This window comes from Sus scrofa, chromosome 14, assembly GCF_000003025.6.
Source record: "Sus scrofa isolate TJ Tabasco breed Duroc chromosome 14, Sscrofa11.1, whole genome shotgun sequence".
NCBI classification, from domain to species: domain Eukaryota; kingdom Metazoa; phylum Chordata; class Mammalia; order Artiodactyla; family Suidae; genus Sus; species Sus scrofa.
Window position 1 is genome coordinate 35,335,835 of NC_010456.5, and position 23,738 is coordinate 35,359,572.

Consider the following 23,738-nt stretch of genomic DNA (forward strand, 5'->3'; position numbering starts at 1 on the left):
CTGGCATTGCCCTTACCTCTCTGCTCCCAGCACAGCCAAGGTTCTTGTGACGCCTCCTACCCTGCCGGGCCCCCCCCTTGTTAAACCATTCTCCTCATTGCCAAACCTAGTAAATACTTGTCTGTATGTATATTTCTTGTCACTCAGGGGTCATCCCTGCCCAAAATACTGTCCTGGGCTCTTGCTAGTACCTTGTTCTGTCTCTCCCTTAAAGGCACCACACTGTGGGGTAGTTTTTAGATTTCTTTTAATGAGCCCCGTTCCCCTCAGTGATCTCACTGGATCTCCTTGCCTCAGTTACCATCTGTAGGCTCCTGAATCTTTGATTCTCTGCCAGGCCCTGGGCTCCAGACTACCATGTCCGGGTGTCCACTGTATGTCTCTCTGAGGCTGTGTCTCCTAGGTTGTCTCACAGGCCTCCTGCCAGGTTTCCTTCCTTTTCCTCCTGGACCCTTTGAAATCGTTTTATACACTGTAGCCATAGTAGTTGTAACAAAAAGTATATTATATCCCTTCATTGCTCGGGACCCTCTGAGTGGCTCCCCCGCTGCCTTGAAGGTCAGGCTCCAGCACTCCAGCACGGCCTGCTATGCTTGGTGGCCTGGCCCTGCCTGCCTGCACTTCCTTGTATAGCCTCTGTTGCCACAGCTACGACCTCGCTTCATCCCTGTTCTCTTGCTTCTTCCTCAGCACATGCTGCATCCATGCCTAGAACTCCTTTCCTATCCCTCAGCTCCATCTACTGGCTAACTCCTGCTGAGTCGTCAGCTTAGGCTTTTGCCTCTGAACCCCTTCCCTGCCTCTCTGCGTCAGGCCAGCCCTGGGCTTGAACTTCCACCAAACTTGTCTGGGTGTATCGCAGCTGCTCACTTAGCCATCCTTCATGAGACCATGCTCTGTAAGGACGAGGACCGTGTTTTGTTCTTTACTGTAGCTATTCTCTTTGCTCTCAGCACAACTCCTGCCACCCAGTAGATGCTCACACAATTTTTATTTGAATGAATGATTAAGAAATCATTAGATATGAATGAGAGAGGAAGTTCGAAGAGAGTACCCAATTTCCCAACAAGTGGCGACTGTTTGGCCACTTTGAATGTTCAGAGAATAGACCTGTTTCGGGGTAGGAGAAAGTGTTCCGTCTGGGCGTGTTGAGCCTCTATGACCTGGAGCCATCCTACAGAATTGGGGGGCTCCCAGCATCAGCAATTGGTAGCCGAGGCCCTCAAAATAGAAGAGAGAAGAACCACTCCAGTGGGCGTCCAGAGGAGGTGCTGGGGGCTTCAGGGAGATCTCAGGGGAAACCTGCAGTTATGAGGCTGAGTTAGGGCCCCTGGGCCCAGAGCCACCTGGCTTTGTGAATAGGATTTGCCTGCTGGCTGTCCCTGGCTGCTTTCCAGTGGTGGTGGCAGAGGGGAGTAGTGAGTAGGAGACCGTATGTCCCACAGCCTCAAATACTTACCTTTGGGCCCTTTACAGTTGCCAGTCAGGGCAGTAGACCCCCTGTTCCAGGATCTCTACCCTCAAAGTTTTGGGCTCTGGGGATTCTAGGCCTAGATACACAGCTGGAGACATCACTGTCCTTCAGGAACATGCCAGGCCCTGTTATGGCATCTCCTCTGTTTCTGCCCTCCCTTTACCCCCCTTGCCAAGGGGGGCTCGGGGCTAATTATCCCTGAACCATAGCTCCTTTTCTTGATTCTTTGAGACCAAGACTCCCTTGTGCTTTGAAGATTCAGGTTATGTGTCTTTCACTCAGCTGGTGGGAAGGGACTGCCAGGAACAGAGCAAAGGCTGTACCCATAGAAAGTATGAAAGAGTCGTCAGGAGTAACTCGTTGGCAGTGCAGAGAGGAACACAAAAAGCTTACCATGAAATCCCATGCTTATAGCAACAAGGGACAACTGTCGTTAGTGTCCTCTAAATTAAAAGGCCACTGCTGGAAGTGGAAGTGGACAGAGTTGGCTCCTAGTTGGTACTGGTTGAAACTGGGTTTGCTACTTGGGGTTATACCATTCTGGTCATTTTTTTTGTGTTTGAAATTTTTCCTAGCAGTTAATTAAAATTCTCCTCTTCCTGCTTGGGTGTGATGGTGATTGAACCCTGGGAGTGGGAGTCAGCCCAGGTTCATGTTCTCCCTGCACATCTTCATAACACCGTGACCTCAGGTAGTTAACTTACCTCGAATAAGCCTGATACCTCTTCTGGAAATTGGCAGTGACTGGACTGCTGACCCTCAAGTTGGGAGGATTAAATAAAATAAAAAATGTGTGGGGCTTGGTTCAGTGACCAGCAGAGAGTAAGTATTTGGTAATCATTTAGACCCCTGTGACTCTCATGGAAGACAAGATTGTGTTAATCTTTAGTTGCATAAAACTGTAGTTTTCATAATATTTTTACAGGCTCACAGAATATCAGGAAATAGAGCGGTTATTCATCATTTTTGATAAGTAAATAAACTAATTCAAAAGTAAAACAGCGAATTTAATAGATCTGGGACTAGGTTGCTCTGTCTGCTCAGCATCAGTAAGTAGGAATTGATCCTGCTTCCAAAGGAGAGACGCATAGAGACCCTTGTGTTAGCTTTCTTTGAACTTGTATTTTTCCTTAGAGGCACTGGGTACAGTAGAAAGAATAGAATCTTGGAGTCAGGCAGTTCTGCTTCTGCCAACTAGTCAAGGAAATTCCACAGACACAGGGCTTCTCCCTCTCCACTTGAATACTGAATTCCACTGTGAGTTAAAGTAACTGAAACGACCCATAGGATTTCAGAGCCCTCATGTGTACATCTTCATTCTTCCAACATAACATCCTAAATAAGCTGCACTGAGTTGCATCACTCCAGTGCCCTCTGTCCCCTCCCCTTCTCCTGCAGCAGCCCTGTCACACATCCTCTTGATCTTGATTGACATAGCATAGCATTTCTCTTCCCTTTTAATGCGTGAGTTTCAGGTTAAAATTGTTTCCTTTTTGTGTATAAGAAATTGGATCCCATGTCTTAAACTCATGGGTAAGGAAAAAACAGTGGGGGTGACACCTGAATCCTCACTGCTAACGTGAGATGGACTTTTGAGTGGGTAAAGGTTGCCCCTAAGGTGACCTGCCTACTTTGTGGGATACCTGGGAGCTGCAATCTGCCCACCCACCCCCTGGCGCTTAAAGAATTAAAAGAAAGAAAGAGAAACTGAGCCACCTTATCACCCTACAGAAAGAAAGAACCTGTTAGAGTCCACCTGGATCAAATGTGCTCACCCCATGGAGAGTGTCGCCTCCCCACCCCCAGTTTCTCAAGAATTCCTTCTGGTTACACTGGTTGCATTTGGATGCCAGGCCCAGTCCCCAGCATGTGAAGTGAGTCTGCCGACTCTGGGTGTCCATAGTGCTGACGGGGTGAGAGCTCACAGAGACTGGGGCCATGAGCCTGGCCCGCCTCGCCATCCTTTGTCAAGTTAGGTAGGTCTAAATCCCGTGCCAGGAAAAAGAAAAGGCCTAAATGAAAATATTATCTCCTAGTCTTTCTGTCTTGTCTTGAAGGTGCTTGACATCCTCCAGCACATCCAAACCCTAGACCCCGGGCAGCACGGGGCAGTGGGCTACCTGGTACAGCACACGCTCGAGCACATTGAGCGTAAGAAGGAGGAGGTGGGCGTGGAGGTGAAGCTCCGCTCCCACGAGAAGCACAGAGATGTCTGCTACTCCATTGGGCTCATTATGAAGCATAAGAGGTGAGTGCCCCAGCGTCTGCCCCACAAGGCTGCAGAGGACACAGAGCTGGGAGCCCCGCTTCTCAGCAGTGGCAGGGATGTGCCTGAAGGGGACCTGACTGGATGCAGCTACTGAGGCCATCGCAGCAAGGACCAAAGACCAAACCGTATCTTTAACCTTTTTGTTTTTTAAGAAGCGGCTTGCTCTCCTAACAGGCTATCTGCTGATGTTCAGTGACCTTCTCTGGGGGGTTGGAAGCACTGTCAGCAGCGTTCTTCTCCTCTCTTCACTGTCCTCGATCTCTCCCCTGGTCTCACTTTCCTTAGAGCTGAGTGTGGGCAGGGCATCGTTGGGTCCTAGGGTTTGGACATGGCCGATAGATAAGAGTCCCCAAATTAAAGTGCCTCCAGAGCAGCTGTACTGACTTATATCCCACCAGCAGGCTGGCACTCATTGTCTCATTGTCAATAGCATGTGTTAGCGCCAGACCTTTAAAATGCACATATGTGCTAAATGGCAAATGGCATTTCATTGTGGTTTTTTAAATTTAATTTTATTTATGTATTTATTTCTTGATTGATTGATTGATTTGTCTTTTTGCCTTTTTCTAGGGCTGCTCCCGTGGCGCATGGAGGTTCCCAGGCTAGGGGTCGAATTGGAGTTGTATCCACTGGCCTACACCAGAGACACAGCAACACGGGATCCGAGCCGCGTCTGCAACCTACACCACAGCTCACGGCAATTCCGGATCCTTAACCCATTGAGCAAGGCCAGGGATCGAACCCGCAACCTCATGGTTCCTAGTCGAATTTGTTAACCACTGAGCCACGATGGTAACTCCTCATTGTGGTTTTATTTTTTTTTAATTTTATTTTATTTTTTTTTTTGTCTTTTTTTTTTTGCTATTTCTTTGGGCCGCTCCTGCGGCATATGGAGGTTCCCAGGCTAGGGGTCCAATCGGAGCTGTAGTCACCGGCCTATGCCAGAGCCACAGCAACGCAGGATCCGAGCCGCGTCTGCAACCTACACCACAGCTCACGGCAACGCCGGATCGTTAACCCACTGAGCAAGGGCAGGGACCGAACCCGCAACCTCATGGTTCCTAGTCAGATTCGTTAACCACTGCGCCATGACGGGAACTCCCTCATTGTGGTTTTAATTTGCATTTCCCTGGTCACTCCGCAGGTTGAGGTTCTTTTCCTGTGTTTACTAGCCATACAAGTTCTTTTGATTAAGTGCCTCTTCAAGTATTTTGCTTATTTTTCAATTGAGTTGCAGATAAGTTGCAAATATCTTCTCAGTTTTTGGCTAATATTTTCCATTCTTTTTTCACTTTTTTTTTTTTTTTTTTTTTTGTCTTTTGTCTTTTTAGGGCCACATCCGTGGCATGTGGGGTTCCCAGGCTAGGGGTTGAATCGGAGCTGTAGCTGCTGGTTTACACCACAGCCGTAGCAGTGCCAGATCCAAGCCACGTCTGCCAGCTACACCACAGCTCACGGCAACACTGGATTCTTACTGAGCAAGGCCAGGGATCAAACCCACATTCTCATGGATACTAGTCGGGTTCATTAACCATTGAGCCACGATGGGAACTCCAGTTTTTTTTACTTTGTTTGGAAGTTTAAAGCATGTATAAGAGGAGAGAGGATCATAATGAACTAGAGGATGCCCCTTTGTCCAGCTTCAGTACTTATTATCATGGGGTCAGTCTTTTTTTGTTTCACCCCCTCCCCCTCTTTCCTGGCACAAATACCAGATATCATTTTATCTGTAGCTATTTCAGTGTGTAGCACTGAAAGACAAGAGCCCTCTCTTCTTTAAAAAAACGCATTTACCATTCTCTCGTCATATCTGAGAAAAAAATAAACAGTTCCTTAACTTCATCAAACATCTACTGAGTTTGTGTTTCCCTAATTGTCTTACTCTCTCTCTGTGTATATATATATATATATACACACAATCAGAATCCTTTAGTCTCTTAATTTTAATGCTGTAAAATTGGTACATCTTTTCCTTTATAGATTGTACTTTAATACTAAGAAACCTTTCCATATCCTGAGTTATGAAGGTTTTTTCCTCCCCCCCTCCCTTTTTTCTAAAATAGGGCCACACCTGCAACACATGAAAGTTCCCAGGCCAGGGCTCAAATTGGAGCTGCAGCTGCCAGCCATAGCCATAGCAACTGAGCTGCATCTGCAACATACACTGCACCTTTTGGCAAGCTGGTTCCTTTAACCCACAGAACAAAGCCAGGGATTGAACCTGCATCCTCATGGATACTGGTCAGATCCTTAAGCCACTGAGCCACAACAGGAACTCCCTAAAGATATTTTCCAAGTTCTGCATTTTACATCTAAGTCTTTGTTCTGCCAAGAACTGATTCTGTGTATTTGGTGTCAGACCTGAATCCTGATACCTTTTTCCATTTAGATAACTGCTTGTCCCATCAGTCTTTGTTGAAAGAGTATTCTTTTCCAAAGCACTTCTTTTTTAATCACCTCACCTGCAGCATGTGGAAGTTCCTGGGCCAGGGAGTGAATCCAGGCTGCAGCTGTGACCCATGCTGCAGCTGCAGCAACCCTGAATCCTTTAGCTCACTGCACCAACTGGGAATCGAACCCACACCTCCACAGTGACCTGAGCCACTGCAATTGGGTTCTTAACCCACTGTGCCACAGTGGGAATTCTAAAGCACTATATTAATAATAAGAGGGGTTTATAAAGGCAGGAGTAAAATTGATTAAACATGATATAAAAGCAGGTAAATCTGTAGGAATGTGAGCTTAAGAGAAGCCAAGCCATTATCTCTACATTTCATAGCTGCCGTGACAGAGTCCCAGGGAACTTATTTGCCACTGCCCTTCTGTTAATTAGGTATGGCTATAACTGTGTCATCTATGGCTGGGACCCCACCTGCATGATGGGACACGAATGGATTCGAAACATGAACGTCCATAGCCTGCCGCATGGCCATCATCAGCCTTTCTATAATGTTCTGGTGGAGGACGGGTCTTGTAGATACGCAGCCCAAGGTAAGTAGCCAGTTCTGTCTATACTTAGAAGCACACATTTGAGCACTCAGATAGCTGGCACAGGTCTAGTTTATTCAGAGATGGCAGGTGTCTCGCAGCCAACCTCATCAGGGCTGATCCCCAGCTAACGTGGTTGGGTGTGCATTGGTGCTACCATACCTCAGGTTATCCAGTCACCACAGCCAGGACCCTGGTCCCAACTGTTGCCAGCCTCTGTGGTATTTGATCTTTGCCTCTGCCAGTCAAATTACCAAAAGTCCTACTTCCCCGGCACTGCCATTGGCTCCTTGTAGGCAAGAAGGCTCAGCTTGTGCCCTGTTCATCCCCTGCCTTAACTGGAAGGCACTGAATAGGCACTGATGAGGGAGCCACTAGCACCCTGAGATTGGCAGCCAGTTAGTTGTGCTCCCCAGAGACACCCTCAAGTGGCCACTGTGGGAACTGAAGTCCACAGCACAGGCTCTAAGAGCACCTGGGAGCCTTAGCAGGTACTTGGTAGGTGTTCGGCTGGGGTACTCCTGAGGCAGAGACAGCACTCCTCTTCTTTGTCCCTTCATTTAATGGGATGAATTTTATTGCATGCCTGCCTTTCAAGGCATTCACAATGTTCATTTTGTTAATAAAAATGAACATGAATGCTAATGTGGTGATGGTCTGTGACAGGCAGCGTTCTCACGTGTATTAGCGCCATTTGAGAACTGTAATTAGCATCATAGTCATCCACATTTGATACATGAGGAAACTGAAATACATAGAAGCATTTATATTTTTTGCTTACCGAGTATGAGTCGAGGCAGCCTGGCAGAGAGCCTTCTCCTTAACCATCATGCTGCACCTTTTAAAATGTGTCTGACCTGGGAGTTCCCGTCATGGTTCAATCCCGCAACCAGTGGGTCAAGGATCCACCATGGCCATGAGCTGTGGTGTAGGTCGTGACTGTGGCTCTGGTGTAGGCCTGCGGCTACAGCTCTGATTTGACCCCTAGCCTGGGAACCTCCATATGCCACGGGAGCAGCCCTAGAAAAGGCAAAAAGCCAAAAAAAAAAAAAAAGTGTCTGACCTAAAACGTCAGGTTTGACCTAACTCATTATTATGTTCTGATAAATCCAATAATAGAAATGTTGGATGTATGAAAATCTCAGGAGTATCAAAAAGATTAGAAGAATTTTCATATTAATTGTTGTTAATTCATCAGAAGCTGAGAGAGGATTGGACATAAGAGAAATTCCCTTTATTGAGACTACAGGTCATTTAACCTCCATCAGCAAGCACCAGGGGAGGTTATAAGAGGAGCGAAGTGCTCCCTGTGTCTGACAAAGGCACTGACAGTGATTTTATTTAACTTTTGAAGCTGTGTCCCATAAAAATTTAATGCATCCCCAACTCATCAGTGCGTAGGCGTTCCACGCTGCATGTCAGAGAGCGTGTCACAGGAGCAGAGGGGCCAGTGTCCATGGCTTCACCTGGTATCTTCATTGCCCATTACATGGGGTTAATATCAAGACTTTCAAAATCTGATATTTGAGTTTCTAGAAACGTTTATGGGCTTTTTAGAGTAATTAAAACTGAGTATTTGGATTTAAGGTGTTCTGAATTTGTCCAGTGTCCACGTTGAAGATTCAGGAATTCATCCTAATCATGTCTTGTCAACATGCATTGTAAGAAGGGTTAGAGTGAGGCTACTGTAATGACCTTGTTAAAAAAAAAAAATTGAATGTCTGCCTGTCAGTTTCACACTCTCTAAACATGAGATTGAACTGAGTGGTCATGGGTAATGCTCTTAGCAGATTGCCATTTTTAAGTTTAAATTCTGAGACTTAAATTCGTAGAACCAAGTAGCCGGTATTACCATGTGATGGCTGTGCCTCTTCCTGCTGGCAGTTTTGTCATTCAGCATTTCCCGGGCACATGGTGCCCACGGGTGCTGGGAAGTGGGGGTTCAGTGCTGAAGAGGAGCTCCGTCGTAGCCCCAGGAGGTGACTGCCCTGCAGAGCCCTTTCCCCGGGGCTCTTCCATCCTTCACTCCTGTGGCCTCGTTAGCAGTTGATGTGCTGGTGCCTCTCAGAGCCTTATTTCCAATCCCAGCTCTTCTCTGGGCCCACGCTCACCTCTCTAGCAGCCCTAGGGTACCTGCTCATGCAGGTACTCAGGTTCTTCAGGCATCTCAAATGCTCTTACCTGAGCTCGTGAGTCCACTCCCTCCTCACTCCAACCCTCTCCTGTTTTTCTCATCTCCTACAGTAGGCCCGCCCCCAGCACCCCCTTGCTTGCCTGGGCACTGGCTGTTACTTCTCTGTCCCTCCCCTCATCACACATCCAGTTAGTCAGCAAGCCACACCAATTCCATCTCTGAATGCCCTGCCCCTCTCCATGCCACAGATGTTTCTTACCTATATTGTTTTATCTTCAGGTAGAGATTTTACTTTTTTGCTTAACAATTTGAAAGAATATTGCAGACAACATGACCTAAATACTTAAACCATGCATCTTGTAAGAATAAGGGCACTTCTCTGTATTACCACAGTTACAGCATTATAGCTAACAAATAAAAATGATTTCATAAATATCTAATATACAATCAGTAGTCACATTTTCCAATTGTCACAAGAATAGCTTTAGAGGTGTGTGTTTATCCATTTTTAATTCATGATCTATCCAGGATTCAGGCACTATGTTTGGTTGTTAGGTCTTTTTAGTCTCATAGTAAAGAACAGTTACTCATTTCTCATGTTTTTAACTTTTTTTGCAAGACTTTGACTTTTTGAAGAATCTAGGTCAGTGAGTTATAGACTGTCTAACATTCTGGGTTTTTCTTTTTCTTTGTGTGTTGTCTGTGAACTGGAAGCTAAGCCTGGGTTTGATTAGATCAGGTCAGTGTTTTGGCTGACATGCTTGTTGCTCTCAGGTGCTGTGTGCGTCAGTTGCATCTCATCCAGAAGCCATGGGGTTCCATGTTCCATTGTTAGCGAGGCAGAGTTTGGTCACTTGGCTCAGACAGTGACTCGCTATAAAGACAGTTTTCCTTCTGCAGGTAACAAATTCATAGGGATAAACTGTGCCATCCTGGATATGTCCTGTTCCCTAATAACCATTATCCTTATATTTGTTTTTGCGCCTGTTGGCACCCCTTTCCTAAATCATGATATGAGAATTGCAAAATGGTGATTTTCTACTGCAAGTATACCCTCTAGTTCTGTAAACAAGAGCTTTGCTTCCCTTCCCTATCTTGCTCTCTTCCCCTCACCCCTTGCACCCTATCCCTCTCTCCTTCCACAGATTCCTGGATTTTTTATTTAGTGTGTTATAATCATTTGGAATAATGTTATAATCATTTGGGCTATAATCAAATTAGCCCAAATTTAGCCAGTGGGAGACCTGGAAAGGCTAAATTTTAAAAACACTAATTTAAATATGTTTTTGAATGTTTCTAGGTTAATATATTTGCATTAAATTATTTTGTTTTTAAACTTTTTCCTGGTCTAAATTTTCAACCTTTGGTTCTAATGATCCTAGTAATTTGGACAGAGCCCATTAATGAATGCTTTTTGTTTATTTAAGCTCTCCACAGAGAGTTGAAGAGTGAAATTATAAACCACATATATGAGTGCCATCTTCAAATAGTTTTCGTCTGCACAATTAAGAGAAAATGTCCCTCAGTATGTTGGTGGGCTGTGCAGCATCTTGAGTGTTTGTCATTTTGTTCCCACTAGGGGGCATGCTGTAGTATTTTCTTTATGTCACAACTCCTGTCTCCACTTCCCTGTGTACTTCTTAGATACTGCAGAAAATGGCTATCACAGATGCTCTGAATTTAAGCCAGCTGACTGTATTGGAAGGTCAGGAATTCAGCTGCGATGTGAAAACCTAGATCTTACATGTGTTTCATGTGTGATGATAAAACGCTTGGTTGAATGCAGACGTGTGCCCTCACCCACTGTTCATTTCCTTTTCCATGATTTGTCTGCCACTTCCAAACCAAAGTTTCCACCATACACCTCCCTCATACACTCGCACAGTGCATGGCAGTCTGCACATGCTGGCAAGTATGTGCAGATTCCCTGCATCAGGGCTGAGTGTGCACTTTCAGCCATTCAGAGACTGACCTTCTTAGGACAGCAAAACACTGTCATTCATAGGATTTGTCTGATAAATGGGGGTATGTCCGCACTTGGGAATAGTGAACTGCAACCAGATAAACCAGTTGCAGGCAAATGCTTACTGTTTGTTTTCTGGGAATAAGCAGACATAAAACAATACGGAATTTTATTTGAGTGCATATAATTTTATTTAGCTACATACATGTATTTTCATAGAAGAAGGACTTGAAAGATAGACTCACACTGATAGTAGTTTCCTCTCAGGAGGGGGAAGGATGACAGATACCCCCAGAGGACTCAGGGCTACTCTTTCCAGAGGTTTACAGGAATGTATCCATATATTTGGGGGTAGCTGAATTTTTTTTTTCTTTTTTTTACAGCTGCACATGAAGCATATGGAAGTTCCCAGGCTAGGGGTCGAATCAGATCTGCAGCTGCCTGCCTACACCACAGCCACAGCAATGTGGGATCCGAGTCACATTTGTGACCTACACCACAGCTCACAGCAACACTGAACCCTTAACCCACTGAACAAGGCCAGAGATTGAACCCACATCCTTACAGACACTATGTTGGGTTCTTAACCTGCTGAGCCATAACAGGAACTCCCAAAGATTTTTTTTTTTTTTTGGTCTTTTTAGGGCAGCACCCACAGCATATGGAGGTTTCCAGGCTAGGGGTCGAATTGGAGCTTTAGCTGCTGGCCTATGCCACAGCCACAGCCACAGCAGTGCGGGATCCGAGCCTTGTCTGTAACCTACACTACAGCTCACGGCAACACCAGGTCCTTAACCCACTGATCGTGGCCAGGGATTGAACCCACATCCTCATGGATGCTAGTTGGGTTCATTAACCATTGAGCCACAACAGGAACTCCCCAAAATTTAAATAAAATAAGCAGACAGATTTCTCTGAAAATTTCAGGGAAATCAGAAATTCTTCTCAAGATTTTTCCAGTACTTTTAAATCATCCCTATGTAATATTTTGCTCTGTCAAGTTTTAGGTAACTTAGATTTCTTATTCTTCTTCACTTTTTTTTTAAAAATTATTTAAAGTAGATTGGAGGGAGTTCCCATAATGGTGCAGTGGAAATGAACCCAACTAGTGTCCATGAGGACAAGGGTTAGATTCCTGGCCTCGCCCAGTGGGTCAAGGATCCACCATGGCCGTGAGCTGTGGTGTAGGTTACAGACACAGCTCAGATCCAGCATTGCTGTGGCTGTGGTGTAGGCTGGCAGTTACAGCTCAAATTCAACCCCTAGCCAGGGAACTTCTACATGCTGTGGGTACAGCCCTAAAAAGCAAAAAATAAAATAAAAATTAAGTAGATTGGAAATTTTTTTCTACCTCATACATAGTTGTCAACTTCAATGCCTTGTTTCTTCCTTTAAAAACTTTCTTCTGTTAATACATTTTTCCTGTTTTGCTGGGAGCCCAGGCAGATATAAACACACTGAATTCAGTCCATGTTCCTTGTTAACAGCCAGAAGCGGGGCCATGAGCACCCTCGTGGGCCATTACTACCCTTCCTGGTTTCTCCGACCTTCCTTCCTTCTCATGCATCTTGTTTTGGGCCAACATTCAGAATTCTCTGCAGCTGCCAGTTGAGTTATCCTTATAGATGTATGACCATGACCTGACTGTGACCTTTTTGCCCCCCTCCCAACACTCAGACCCAAGTATTAGCCAACACCAAGCTGCTGCTTAATGATAAACAGAAAGGGAGCTGGGAGGAGCACTGCTGAAACATGTGTCTGACTTCAGAGCAGCTGTCGGCCACGTTTTGGTCCAGACAGCTCTTTGTTGGGGGGTGTCATATGCATTGGTTTAGAGGCACCCTGGGCCCCTGCCTATGCAATGGCAGCATCAGCCCCTGGTCATGACAACCAGAAATGTCTTCAGATGTTGCTGAGCATCCTGTCAGAGGCAGAATGACCCAGTGAGAACCAAGGGTGGCAACCCCAGATGCCTTGCCCTCCTTTTAATTTGTCTGTAGCCCTGTTAAGGCCCAGGCCATGGTTGCATCCCCTGGGCCTTCCCAAAGTTTCACCCAAGACACATCACTCACCACAGGGCCGGGGAGCAGGCCGGACAGCCAATTTTCTCAGCCAGTGGCATTTTGAAACATCTAAGGCTTTTTTAAAAAACGTTTGTTGAAACTATGTGTGGAAGGAAGTAAAATCTTCTCCAGAGCTACGATGGTAACAGTAGGGGGAGATCAGAGTTAGCAGACCCCCCAGTTTCCTTTAGAAAACCCCACGCTCCTGTCTGCGGAACACTGTCCCCACAGCTGGCCCTCCCAAGGCAGCCAGGCCCCCACCCTCTGCTGGCAGGGCTGCCTCCTGGCCGTGCATGAGAATATGTCCCTGGAGCTGAGCTGGCCAGGTTTGAGCCCCGGCTGAATCCTTGGGCATGGTCCTCACTCTGCACTGCCATCAGCTGCGCTGCAGACGGGCATCGTGACATGAGCCCCTGGAGGAGCCACATGGGCGTTACATGAGCTGATGCCCATGAGGGTGCTCGCTGTACATGCTCAACTTAAAAGAATTCATTTAAAATGTGTAGTGTATGTGCACGTCATGTGGCAGCTCAGGTATGTGGCCTTCTGGGCTTTTTATAAGTCATAATGTTGTTATTCCTGCTTTCCCCAGAGCAGCTTGAAAACAAGTTTTCCTGGCTGCCTAGGATTGTGCTGAATTAACATGCCATCGTTTATTTACACAGTGGCCGAAGCTGGACATTTAGATTGTTAGTACATTTTTTGTTCTCCTAAATGATGCTGGGGTAATCTCTGAATCTTTGTCTTTGCACGTGATTTGCATGTGATTTCTTTAGCAGTATCGATTTGTCAAACTGATTTGTCCCCAACCATAGTCTGAAGTAACAGCCTAAAACAACTGTTCTTGAGATCTGTTTTGTGGTAAGAAAGTTATTAGAGATTGAATTTCAGACCCTCTCCCCTTCTCTCTAAAGACAGCTACAGGCAGTGCTTCTGAAAGGCCTATGTTTATCCAGTGCACTCTGGGGGTGCTGGGCCCACAAGGCCCTGAGTTTGAGTTTCAGGAAATGCAGTGAGCTGCTTGAGAGAGAACCAGCTGCCCCATTGGCACTAGTTAGGCCATCATCAAGACTTGTGCAGGGACTCACTGAATTGATTTTGGCAATAACCACTGCCATTTGTGACTTCGTATTGCTCAGAACCGAGACTGCCCTGGGACACAGAGCAGGGAGGTCTGCCTCGTCAGCTCTTTTCTGGTCCGGTCTCTAAGGACAGGGCCAGTTCTGGCTGGAGTCCAGGGCTGGGTCTGTGGCCGGCAAGGAAGGGCCCACGGAGGAGCCGTTTGGTGGGGAGAAGCCATCTGAAAGGATTTGGGCCTTTAAGGTACCTGTCATGTATTATGTCTCCTTTTTTATTGTTCCACTTTAAGGAGTCTTATTTTCTCTTGCTTTCTCTGCTGGCAAAAACAGAGAGCAGGGAAGGGAGGCAGTGTGGTTTTTCTCAGAGGTGGTGCTTGTGTTACAAGCCATATCTGGGTGGGGTCTGGATCCGCTTTCCCATTCCTCCCACTGGACCCCCTGGCTTCTCGGCCTCGGAAGCAGTGGCCTGTACTGTAGGGCACTGGGGCGGGGGCGGGGGGGGCAGGTTAGTAGGCAAGGATGGCGGGTAAAGACTGGTGACTGGGGTGCTTACCACTGGTGAGAACCCAGACGGCTAGCATCCCTGGCCCACACATTTGGTTGTGTGTGCGATCAAGTCTGAGGAGCATGCTGAGTCCCTAGTGTCCAGACCCCCGAGGACGCTGGAGTTCAGTTCAGAGAGGAGGAAGACACTCGTGTTCCAGGCAGAGCTGGTGGGGCACCCACCTGCTCTCCCTCCTGCGGTGGCCGCGTGCTGCCTTTTCCAGTTTCTCCTCCAATTTCCAGAAACATCTGTCTTCCCTTTCCCCCAGCTCAGAAATGCACAGAAGGGGTGATAGCAAGTTCTCTGGATGAAAGATGCTGCAGAAATACCTGGTTTAACAAGCATGTCCGTGTGCCTCTCTACCTGCAGAGAACTTGGAGTATAACGTGGAGCCACAGGAGATCTCACACCCTGATGTCGGACGCTATTTCTCAGAGTTCACCGGCACACACTACATCCCAAACGCAGAGCTGGAGATCCGGTACCCGGAGGATCTGGAGTCTGTCTATGAAACGGTGCAGAATATTTACAGTGCAAAGAAAGAGAACGTGGAGTAGAGTCTAGTGGGGACATTGTACCTTTGCTGCTGCTGCTATTTTCCAAGAGAACAGGATTCTGGATGGAGACGTCTCCACGGATCCCTCTGGGCTCACACCACCAGGAAGGCCACTTAACCAGTAGTGCTGGTTGCCTCCTACTAAGTTTAAATCACGTGTGCTCTCCTCCAGCTGCAAAGACAATGTTGCTCTCCGCCTACACTAGTGATTCATTGAAAGGCACTGTGTTCAGTGGCATGGCTTGTACGCTTGTCCTGTGGTGACAGTTTGTGACATTCTGTCTTCATGACGTCTCACAGTCGACACTCTTATAATCATTCTTTTCTTCACTTTCCATTGTGTCTGTCTCCATGGTCTCAGAACGTTTCACTTGCTGGACAAATGGGGTTGTACGAGTGCCGTCATCTCTTGCTGATTTCTCTGGGCAACATGTGTGTTCCTCTCTCAGTCAGGACTGTCTGTCTTTTCGCCCTGAATTCAGTGCTCATTCAGGGCTGAAGCTGTCAGTGGTCTTGGCAGCACCTTGGATCTGGAGTCATTAACAAACTAACGGTCATCAGCATCATTCGAATTTCTTTTTTTCTAATTTTTGAAACAGATTTCAGGCGTTTATTTTTTCTTTATTTGAACTGAGGGAATGACACAGTTTCCTTTCCAGATTCGTCTCTTGGATTTAGGCTCCTATCTCTACGAATCATTAGCTCTCTATTTTATTACATACAGTTCTTCGAGAAAATGCATAATAATGGCCTTTGTGAATGGGTCTTTCCACGTTCATCACTGCTCCTCCCATTAAAATAAGTGTGTGTTTTTTAATCTACTCCAGTATCGTAAGTAGATCTTAAATCAGTGATGGGTTCCCTTTATCGTAGAAAGTACAATCTGCTGTTAAAATGTCTGCTTTTAGAAACTGTGCTCATGGTCTCCGGAGACCTAAAAATGAGGTCTTACTCTTAGAACCGGAATAAAGAGGAAATAATGAACCTTGGAAATTACAAAGGAAAGGGGAGGTTTCATGCTCTCTGTCCTTCCTTAGAATCCGTTCAAGAGCTTTTCAAATGTGGCGGAGTAGAAATAAATGGAATACCTTCAGTTTTCAGAGCGCGCGCTCGGGGAGGAAGGGAGACCCGGAGCGTGCTCCGAGTTGCCGTGACAGTGCCAGGAGGGGGTCTGTGCTCAGGCCCCCCAGGAGCCCGACTTCACATCCAGGCGCCATTGGCATCGATTCTTCCGTGTTCCTGGTGCCTGAGCATGAAGGGACCGGCTCTTAATGCAGCTCTGGGCTCCCTCTGTTCTCAGCCTGCCCCTTCTCCAGTGGGCCAGCCTTGGCGTTACCTGTAGAAGTAACTTCTGGAGTTAGGACCTAGTCACTTTACTTTCTAAGTTTAAAAGATTCCAATTGCTCTAGTGAATGAGGCTTTAGGGGGCTGCGACCCAGCCATGCCTCGCTGCCTGTCCGTCCCTTTGCATGCAGTATTTTCACGCTGTGTTTGATGACTGCCTCTTGTTTACCCTCTGGAAACCCTGGGATGACTGAGGTTTGGGGAAGCTACCTGAGATCACTTCCTGGCAAGTGACAGCTATTGAGCAGTTGTTAGAAAGAGATGGGGATTTGGCCCATTGGCGCCTTCCAGCCCGAATTAGCTCTGGTGCAGGGTCCATGTTCCTTGTCAGTCCAACCCAAAGTCAGATGGTTTGGACGCTCGTTTGAAATCGTGACCACTCACAACACCCAGCCTGCCCGAGGTTGGGGAGTTTTACACTACTCTCATTTAAAGGTGAAAATTAGATACTACAGCATTAATATTAATGAGGTGCATAACTAAGAATCTGTGGAGCATGCTGAGAGTTATAATGGTTGGTTTTCTGGTTTGATTTTCTTTTTTTGTTAGAGTAACATCGAAGCCAAGAAAGATGGTTTTACCTTTACTGACCCAATGTAAATATGTATCTAGACTGTTTTTAAATGTGTTTCTTCATGAATGCTTCATTTGGCTCCAGGAAGCCTGTGTCACCTGTGTAAGTTGGTATTTGGGCACTTTATATTTTTCTAAAAACGTGTTTTGGATCCTGTACTCTAATAAATCATAAGTTTCTTTTTAAAACTTTTCCAAACATTTTCTCCACTTTAAAAACCCTGTTATAAAAGTAGAACTTTCACAATGTTGAAATATTAACTATTTGGATATAGTAACTTCTTTTCTCTTCAAATGAATGCCAAGATTTTTTTGTACAATGATTAATAAATGGAACTTATCCAGAGAAACCACACAACTGGCCTGCCGGATTTCGTTCCAGAACAGAAAGCCCAGCTGTGACAACAGCAGAATCTCTCTCACTTCTCATTCTAGTTGGAGTATGCAAAAATTTGCTCTTCTTAATTTTTCTTAACATTGGTGAGTGCACAGGGTACCTTTACACTATGATTTCCCTATCAGGCGTTAATTTTAGGAGCTGGCTGGTAATCTTGAGACTATCAGGTTATATAACACAGAGTTCACAGCTTTTTAATTATGTCAAGTTACGTGCTGTGGAGTAAGAGCTGCAGAGCCTTTGAGGGAAGCCCAGGTTCTTGGTGTGTTGTTAATGCTGAGTGCATAGCTGCAGGGCACACGGCTTTGTCCACAGTGTCCCATAGAGCGCTGCTCCTCTGTCACACGTGTGCTGTCGCACGTGATGTGGAAAGAGGTCGAGGCTGTGCAGTCACCAGCTTTCTGCACTGCAGTGCCTCTGTGCTTTTGTATGTTGTGACTTTTCTGCCCTGACACACCCACACACACACAGCATCCCTAAGGCTCAGACGTGCTTCAGGCAGCAAGGCCTCAGTGAGACGTCGGTTATGTCCCAAACTCATCTAGTTCTGCCAGGTGTCCTGTTTGAAAACATCTTCCATCTAATCAGATTTTGAAAGGCTAGCTCTTGGTGTGTCTGCCTGAGCCTCGTGACAGATCTACATTGTAAGCGCACTTACACTGCAAAATTGTGTTGCTTCAAAAACCAGCATTAATACTTGTTGCTCAATCAGTTTTACATTTTCTAATATCCACTTAGAGTCTTGTTCTACTTTTAAAACATCTTTCTTAACATATTAAACTGAGTCACACTCGTGTCCTGCACTTTCATTCACTACCACCCGGTCCCTTTGCTATAAAGCGCGAACATTCCTTTCCCTTCGTCCATGTTCCAAGTGCGTGAGACGGGACTACCAGCAGTGTTTTCATTGAAAAGTACCTTGTGGCCATAGGAATCAAGCTTTAGCTCTCCGTGTTTCAAGTTTGTTTTTTTGAAGGGAAGGAGGAAACTGTTCACCTGGAAGAAATGCAGAATTTGGCTCTGTGACAGTTTGGTTTCAGAGACGTTAACAGCTGTATTGCATGTATTACTTTGTATTGCGTGCTCACTTTAAGCCAGGCGTCGGCCTCAACTATTTATAATCCTCCTAGCAACCCTATAAGACGTGGGCTGGGCAGTGACTATTTCTGCGGGCCACATAAGGTCTCCGTCACGTATTCTTCTTGTTTTGAAAAATGTCAGAAAACGTTCTTAGCTCGAGGGCTGTAAAGAAACAGGCCACAGCTGGATCAGGCTGTAGTCTGCTGACCCCTGCTGAGGTGTAGGCCGAGCGTCCCACTGAGCGGACTGCTCACAGGTGGGGAACCTGGCCGTGAACCCAGGGATCCGACCTCCGAGCTCCAGTCCCCACAACCACACTGCCGACAACCTCAGCAACTACCTCGCAGATGTTCTTACCCTTTGCCTCGCCGCAACCCTCCCTTCCCACATTTCGGTTCTGAGAATTTAATAAGAGTCTTGAGAGAAAAGAACATTCCTTCTTTGGTGAATAAAATTGATGTGCAATTACAGAAGAAATGTATTATGGCCATTTAGCAATGATTGTATTAGGGTAATGCTAGTTCTGTAATAAATAGACCCAAAAATACACGATGGCTTAAACACAGAAGAACTTTCTTGCTCTCGTGACACCGGGCAGGGGAGCGGGTTGGCGGGTGGCCCTGGTGCAGTCACCTGGAGACCCGGGCCCACTGGCTTCCCAGAGCACCCTGGCCCATCTGCTATCCAGCTGGGAGGGTTCTTGAGCTGAGGCTGGGAGTGGCCCTTCCTACTTGCACTCAGCCCCCTGGAGGGACAGAATGGAGAAGAGGGTGGCCAGCAGCTGTGGCTCCGGGTGTGCCCTTCCCTGCAGACCCTCCCTTCCAAGGAGTCAGCCTCCGAAGCCAGGCTGTCTGTGCTGCAGACACCACGGTGCCGGGCTGGCTCCCACCACAGCACGACCCCCAAGCAGTAGGGGTCCTGAAGGCCATGCTGCCGTCCCAGATCCATATTCTCCATGACAGATGGCCCATTACTTATGCTTCAGTAGCCAGAACTCAAGTCACACTCACAACCTAACTCCAAAGGAGGCTGGGCTGTGGCCCCCTGTGTGTGAGTTGGGGACAGTGAAAGGGGCGGGGGATCCGCCTTGTCTGTGCTTCTCATCTGCTTCCTGCATCCTGCGTAGAGCTCAGTTCTCTCCAGAGCTGGGCCATCGTCCCCATCTGTCCATCATGGCTCCCCAGGGGCCCAGACCCCATAACCTAAAAAGTTATCTGCCCCCCCATACCTCCCAATTCCCATATGCTGGTGAAGCAAGGACAGGACAACTGTAGTTAAAAATCCTACTTGGAGGATTTTGGGTCCTGAGTGCTGGCAGTGATGCAATACCACTGGGCCAGTGGGTGTCCTGAAGACCTCTATCTGCAGGGCATGTGTGTGTGTGTGTGTGGGGGGGGTGATGGTGCTTTCTGGAAGGGGTTCCCTCATCCACTACTCCCTGTGCCCTATCCTGCTCCCTGGGGCCACATCACAAGTGGGTGCTGGGGGCACACCCTCCTCGCATGTCATGTAGCTTTCACAGTCCGAGTCCGAGATATAGTTTTACAAGCTTGATTCCTCTGCCAGCAATTCCCTCAAAAACTTAGCAGGCTACCTGCGCCGTTAATCATCCCCAGAGTCCTTTCCTAGAACTTCCAAGTCCACTTTATTTCCTTGCTTCTCTGCTTGGTGCTTGTCCCTTCTTCCTGAACTAGTGACGGCTGCCTTAGTCTATTAGCCAAAGCTGAGTCTCTCCCTTTAATGGGCAAGTGTCTAACAGACCATCGTTGCTCAAAGTGATTTCTGTCCTCTCACTGTGGTGTCCAGAAGTAGTGCCTTTCCCAACATAAGACGCCTGGGGTTTCGGACTCTTCTGTTTTAGTTCTAAACCAGCATGTTTTGGCCAGGGCGTTCCTCTCTCACATTGTTCCTTGCTGTCAGCAGCAAAGAGCAACCTACATTCTATATTCTCTTTGACAACTTCCCCTAGACTCACTACAGCACCTACAGCTCCACCTTGCAAATTATAAGCAGAAATTTAATGAAGTGTCACCCCCAACATCCCAGCCAGACACCCAACTGCTAGGCTGACTGCTAAACTATAGGTTGGGTTTTTGGCATCTGAGTTCTTTCAAGGGGTTTTTAGATTTGTTTTTAAGTTCAAAGTGGGCTTATTTTTTCCATAGGAAGCTATATTTCCTGTTTGGCTGTGCCAAAAATAACAACTGAGGACAATGATGTCAAGTCTTCTGGGGAGTAGGAAGAGCCAAAGCAAGTTGTTTGGTGAACTTAGGAAAAGAAGTTGTACAAAATAAAGAAAAATTTGGAGGGGACATCCAGTTCATTATAGAATCCTTGAATGGTTATGTAGAATTTCCATCTACTTAAAATGACAGAATTCTTGGAGTTCCCACTATGGTGTGGTGGGTTAAGAAACTGACTGCAGCAGCTCAGGTTGCTGTGGAGGTGCCAGTTCAATCCCCAGCCCTGTGCACTGGGTTAAAGGATCCAGCATTACTACAGCTGAAGCATAAGTCATAGTTGCCACTCAGATTCACTCCCTAGTGGGGGAACTTCCACATGCTGCAGGATTAGCCATTTAAAAAAAAAAAAAAAGAAAAAAAAGACAATTCTTAATGGAAATGTTCTTTTTCAAGTTGTTGAATCTTGGGGACATTAGACTGCACTTTGAATAAGAGTTCTTAGTTCTTCCGTCTCCAGGACACTGTCCTCTGGAGGTTGTAACCTACCATTCATGCTGTGCTGTTGTTTCTGGTCATGGCTATTGCTGTGCAGAAGGCTTCCCCCACAGCATCTTACCAGCCTCCACCCTAGTCCTTCTCAACCTTTTTTCCAGTAATCCCTGCTGCTCCAGGACCCTTTTTAGATCATTTTTTCCTAATAGCCTTCACCCCATGAAATTGTTCTGATCTTTTTTCTTTTTTTTAACTTATTTATTTATTTTTGCCTTTTAGGGCCACCCCCCGCCCCCACGGCATGTGGAGGTTCTCAGGCTAGGGGTTGACCCTGAGCTGCAGATGTGACCTACGCCACAGCCACAGCAATGCCAGATCCAAGCCGCATCTTCGACCTACACCATGGCACCACCGGATCCTTTAACCCACCGAACGAGGCCAGGGATGGAACCTGGGTCCTCAGGGATGCTAGTCAGATTTGTTTCCACTGAGCCACAACAGGAACTCCTGTTTTGACTTTTTTAAAAAAAAAAAATTGAGGCGAAGTTCACATAACAAAATTCAGAGTGTATGATCCATGGCATTTAGCACATTCACAATACTGGGCACCACCTTGATCTAGATGAAAACATTTTACTGCCCCCAAATAAAACCCTGTCCCGGTGAAGCAGTCATTCCCCATTCCCCCTCTCCCCTCACCCCCCCAATCCACTTTCTACCTCTATGACTTTGTCTATTCTAGATATTTCATGTAAATAGAACCTAGAACCTGTTCCTTAAAAAAGAAATACTCTGATTAATTTGAGAGTTACTTGCCTCTTATTATAAAAGTAGGTTTTTGTTTGTTTGTTTGTTTTAACGGCTGTACCTGTGGCCTATGGAAGTTCCCAGGGCCAGGGATTGACTCTGAGCTGCAGATGTGACTTATGCCACAGCTGTGGCAGTGCCAGATCCTTTAACCCACTGTGCCAGGCTGGAGATTGAACACAACACAAGGTGCTGCAGTCAGATTCTTAACCCACTGTGCCACAGTGGGTACCCCAAAAGTAAGATTTTTTTTTTTAGGGCTGCAGGTGTGTCATATGGAAGTTCCCAGGCTAGGGGTTGAATGGGAGCTACAGCTGCTGGCCTACACCATAGCCACAGCAACACTGGATCTGAGCTGTGTCTTTTGATCTATACCACAGCGCTCAGTGATGCCGGATCCTTAATCCACTGAGCAAGGCCAGGGATTGAACCTGCATCCTTACGGATACCAGTTGAGTTCATTTCCACTGAGCCACAATAGGACCTCTCAAAAGTAGTATTTTTTAAAAAGTGCAGTCATAAGACTTTCTGGGTAACAGCTGCCTTTGTTCAAGACTGTTTTCTAAATTGTTTCCATAGAGCATTTGAAAGCTAAAGGGCCCCTTAAGGATCAACTGCTAGAGCCCTCGTTCCTGATATTTTACTAAGAGAAATAATGAGGCCCATGGAGCTTAAAGCGAATTTATCTGGCGAGGGTCTCGGAGCAGGGACAAGAACCTGAGCCTTTGGACTTGATTCCAGAAAATATCTTGCTAATATACCATCCCTCATTTTTGGGGATTAACCACCATCTATGGTTTCCTGGTTTTTCAATTGGTTACATCTAAGATGCTAATTCAGTCTACCACATTGGCTAAGAAAAGAATTTGTGCTGAGGTATGAGAACAACCCAAATAAAGTCGGTCTGGGGGCTGTGCTTTATTTCTGGGTGGGCTGGGATGATTCTCACCAATACTATTTGCGTCTGCAGAAAACACAAGGGTCTCTCCTGTTCTGAGCCCACCTTGCTGTGTGAACTGATGCTGATTCGTCAGAATGTTCATACTCTCACCTCCTTACCCTCCTGTGCTTTAAGTTTTTACCTCCTCAGCCCACCTAGGGCACAGAGCCAGTGTACAGCCCTGCCGATGGCTGTTTCTTTCCATTTCAACCACTTCCGTCTTCCATCATCCCCCAATTTTCAACTCTCTACTCCTCCACTTCCAGACTCGTGGGGTTTTTGTTTTTAGCATTTATTGTAAGGCGCCAAGCAAGGAGTTCAGGGAAGCTGGTGCTCATGATGGGGTTCAATAAAGCATTTCTTTAAAGCATTTTTAAATTTAAATTTTATTTTTTACAGATGCACCTGCAGCCTATGGAAATTCCTGAGACGGGGGTCAAATCAGAGCTGCAGATGCAGCCCTATACCACGGCCATGGCAGAGCTGTACACTGGCTCTGTGCCCTGGGTGGGCTGAGAAGGTAGAAACTTAAAGCACAGGGCGGTATCCGAGCTGTATCTGTGACCTACACCACAGCTTGCAGCAACACCAGACCCTTAACCGACTGAGCGAGGCCAGGGATTGAACCTGCATCCTCAGGGAGGCAATGTTGAGTCCTTAACCTGCTGAGCCACAAAGGGAACTCCCTGGGAAAACATTTTTAAAGGCCAGGTGAGGGAGAGGCGTCTCAGAGTGCGCTCTCAGCTGGTGCACTGTGCTCTGATTGGCTGATGGTAAGGAAACGGGGCCCTGTCAGTGGGATTAACTTGTTCAATCTCCAGGCTTCAGGAGCCCTGGGGCCTCCGAGCTCAT

At 46.6% G+C, this 23,738-nt stretch overlaps 1 protein-coding gene across 4 annotated transcripts in view; it reads left to right on the forward strand.

Moving 5' to 3' along the window:
* Positions 1-19,025, forward strand: part of FBXO21 (F-box protein 21) — a 41,252-nt gene extending 22,227 nt beyond the window's left edge. The window contains exons 10-13 of one of the 4 annotated variants that reach the window (XM_013990332.2): positions 3,511-3,722; positions 6,577-6,734; positions 14,031-14,214; positions 14,884-19,025. In XM_013990332.2, coding sequence (XP_013845786.1) covers positions 3,511-3,722; positions 6,577-6,734; positions 14,031-14,214; positions 14,884-14,899 — 570 coding nt within the window. In that variant the 3' untranslated portion in view covers positions 14,900-19,025. The remainder of the gene's footprint in view (positions 1-3,510; positions 3,723-6,576; positions 6,735-14,030; positions 14,215-14,883) is intronic. The other 3 variants (XM_013990333.2, XM_005657308.3, NM_001244497.1) reach the window with 3 other exon arrangements.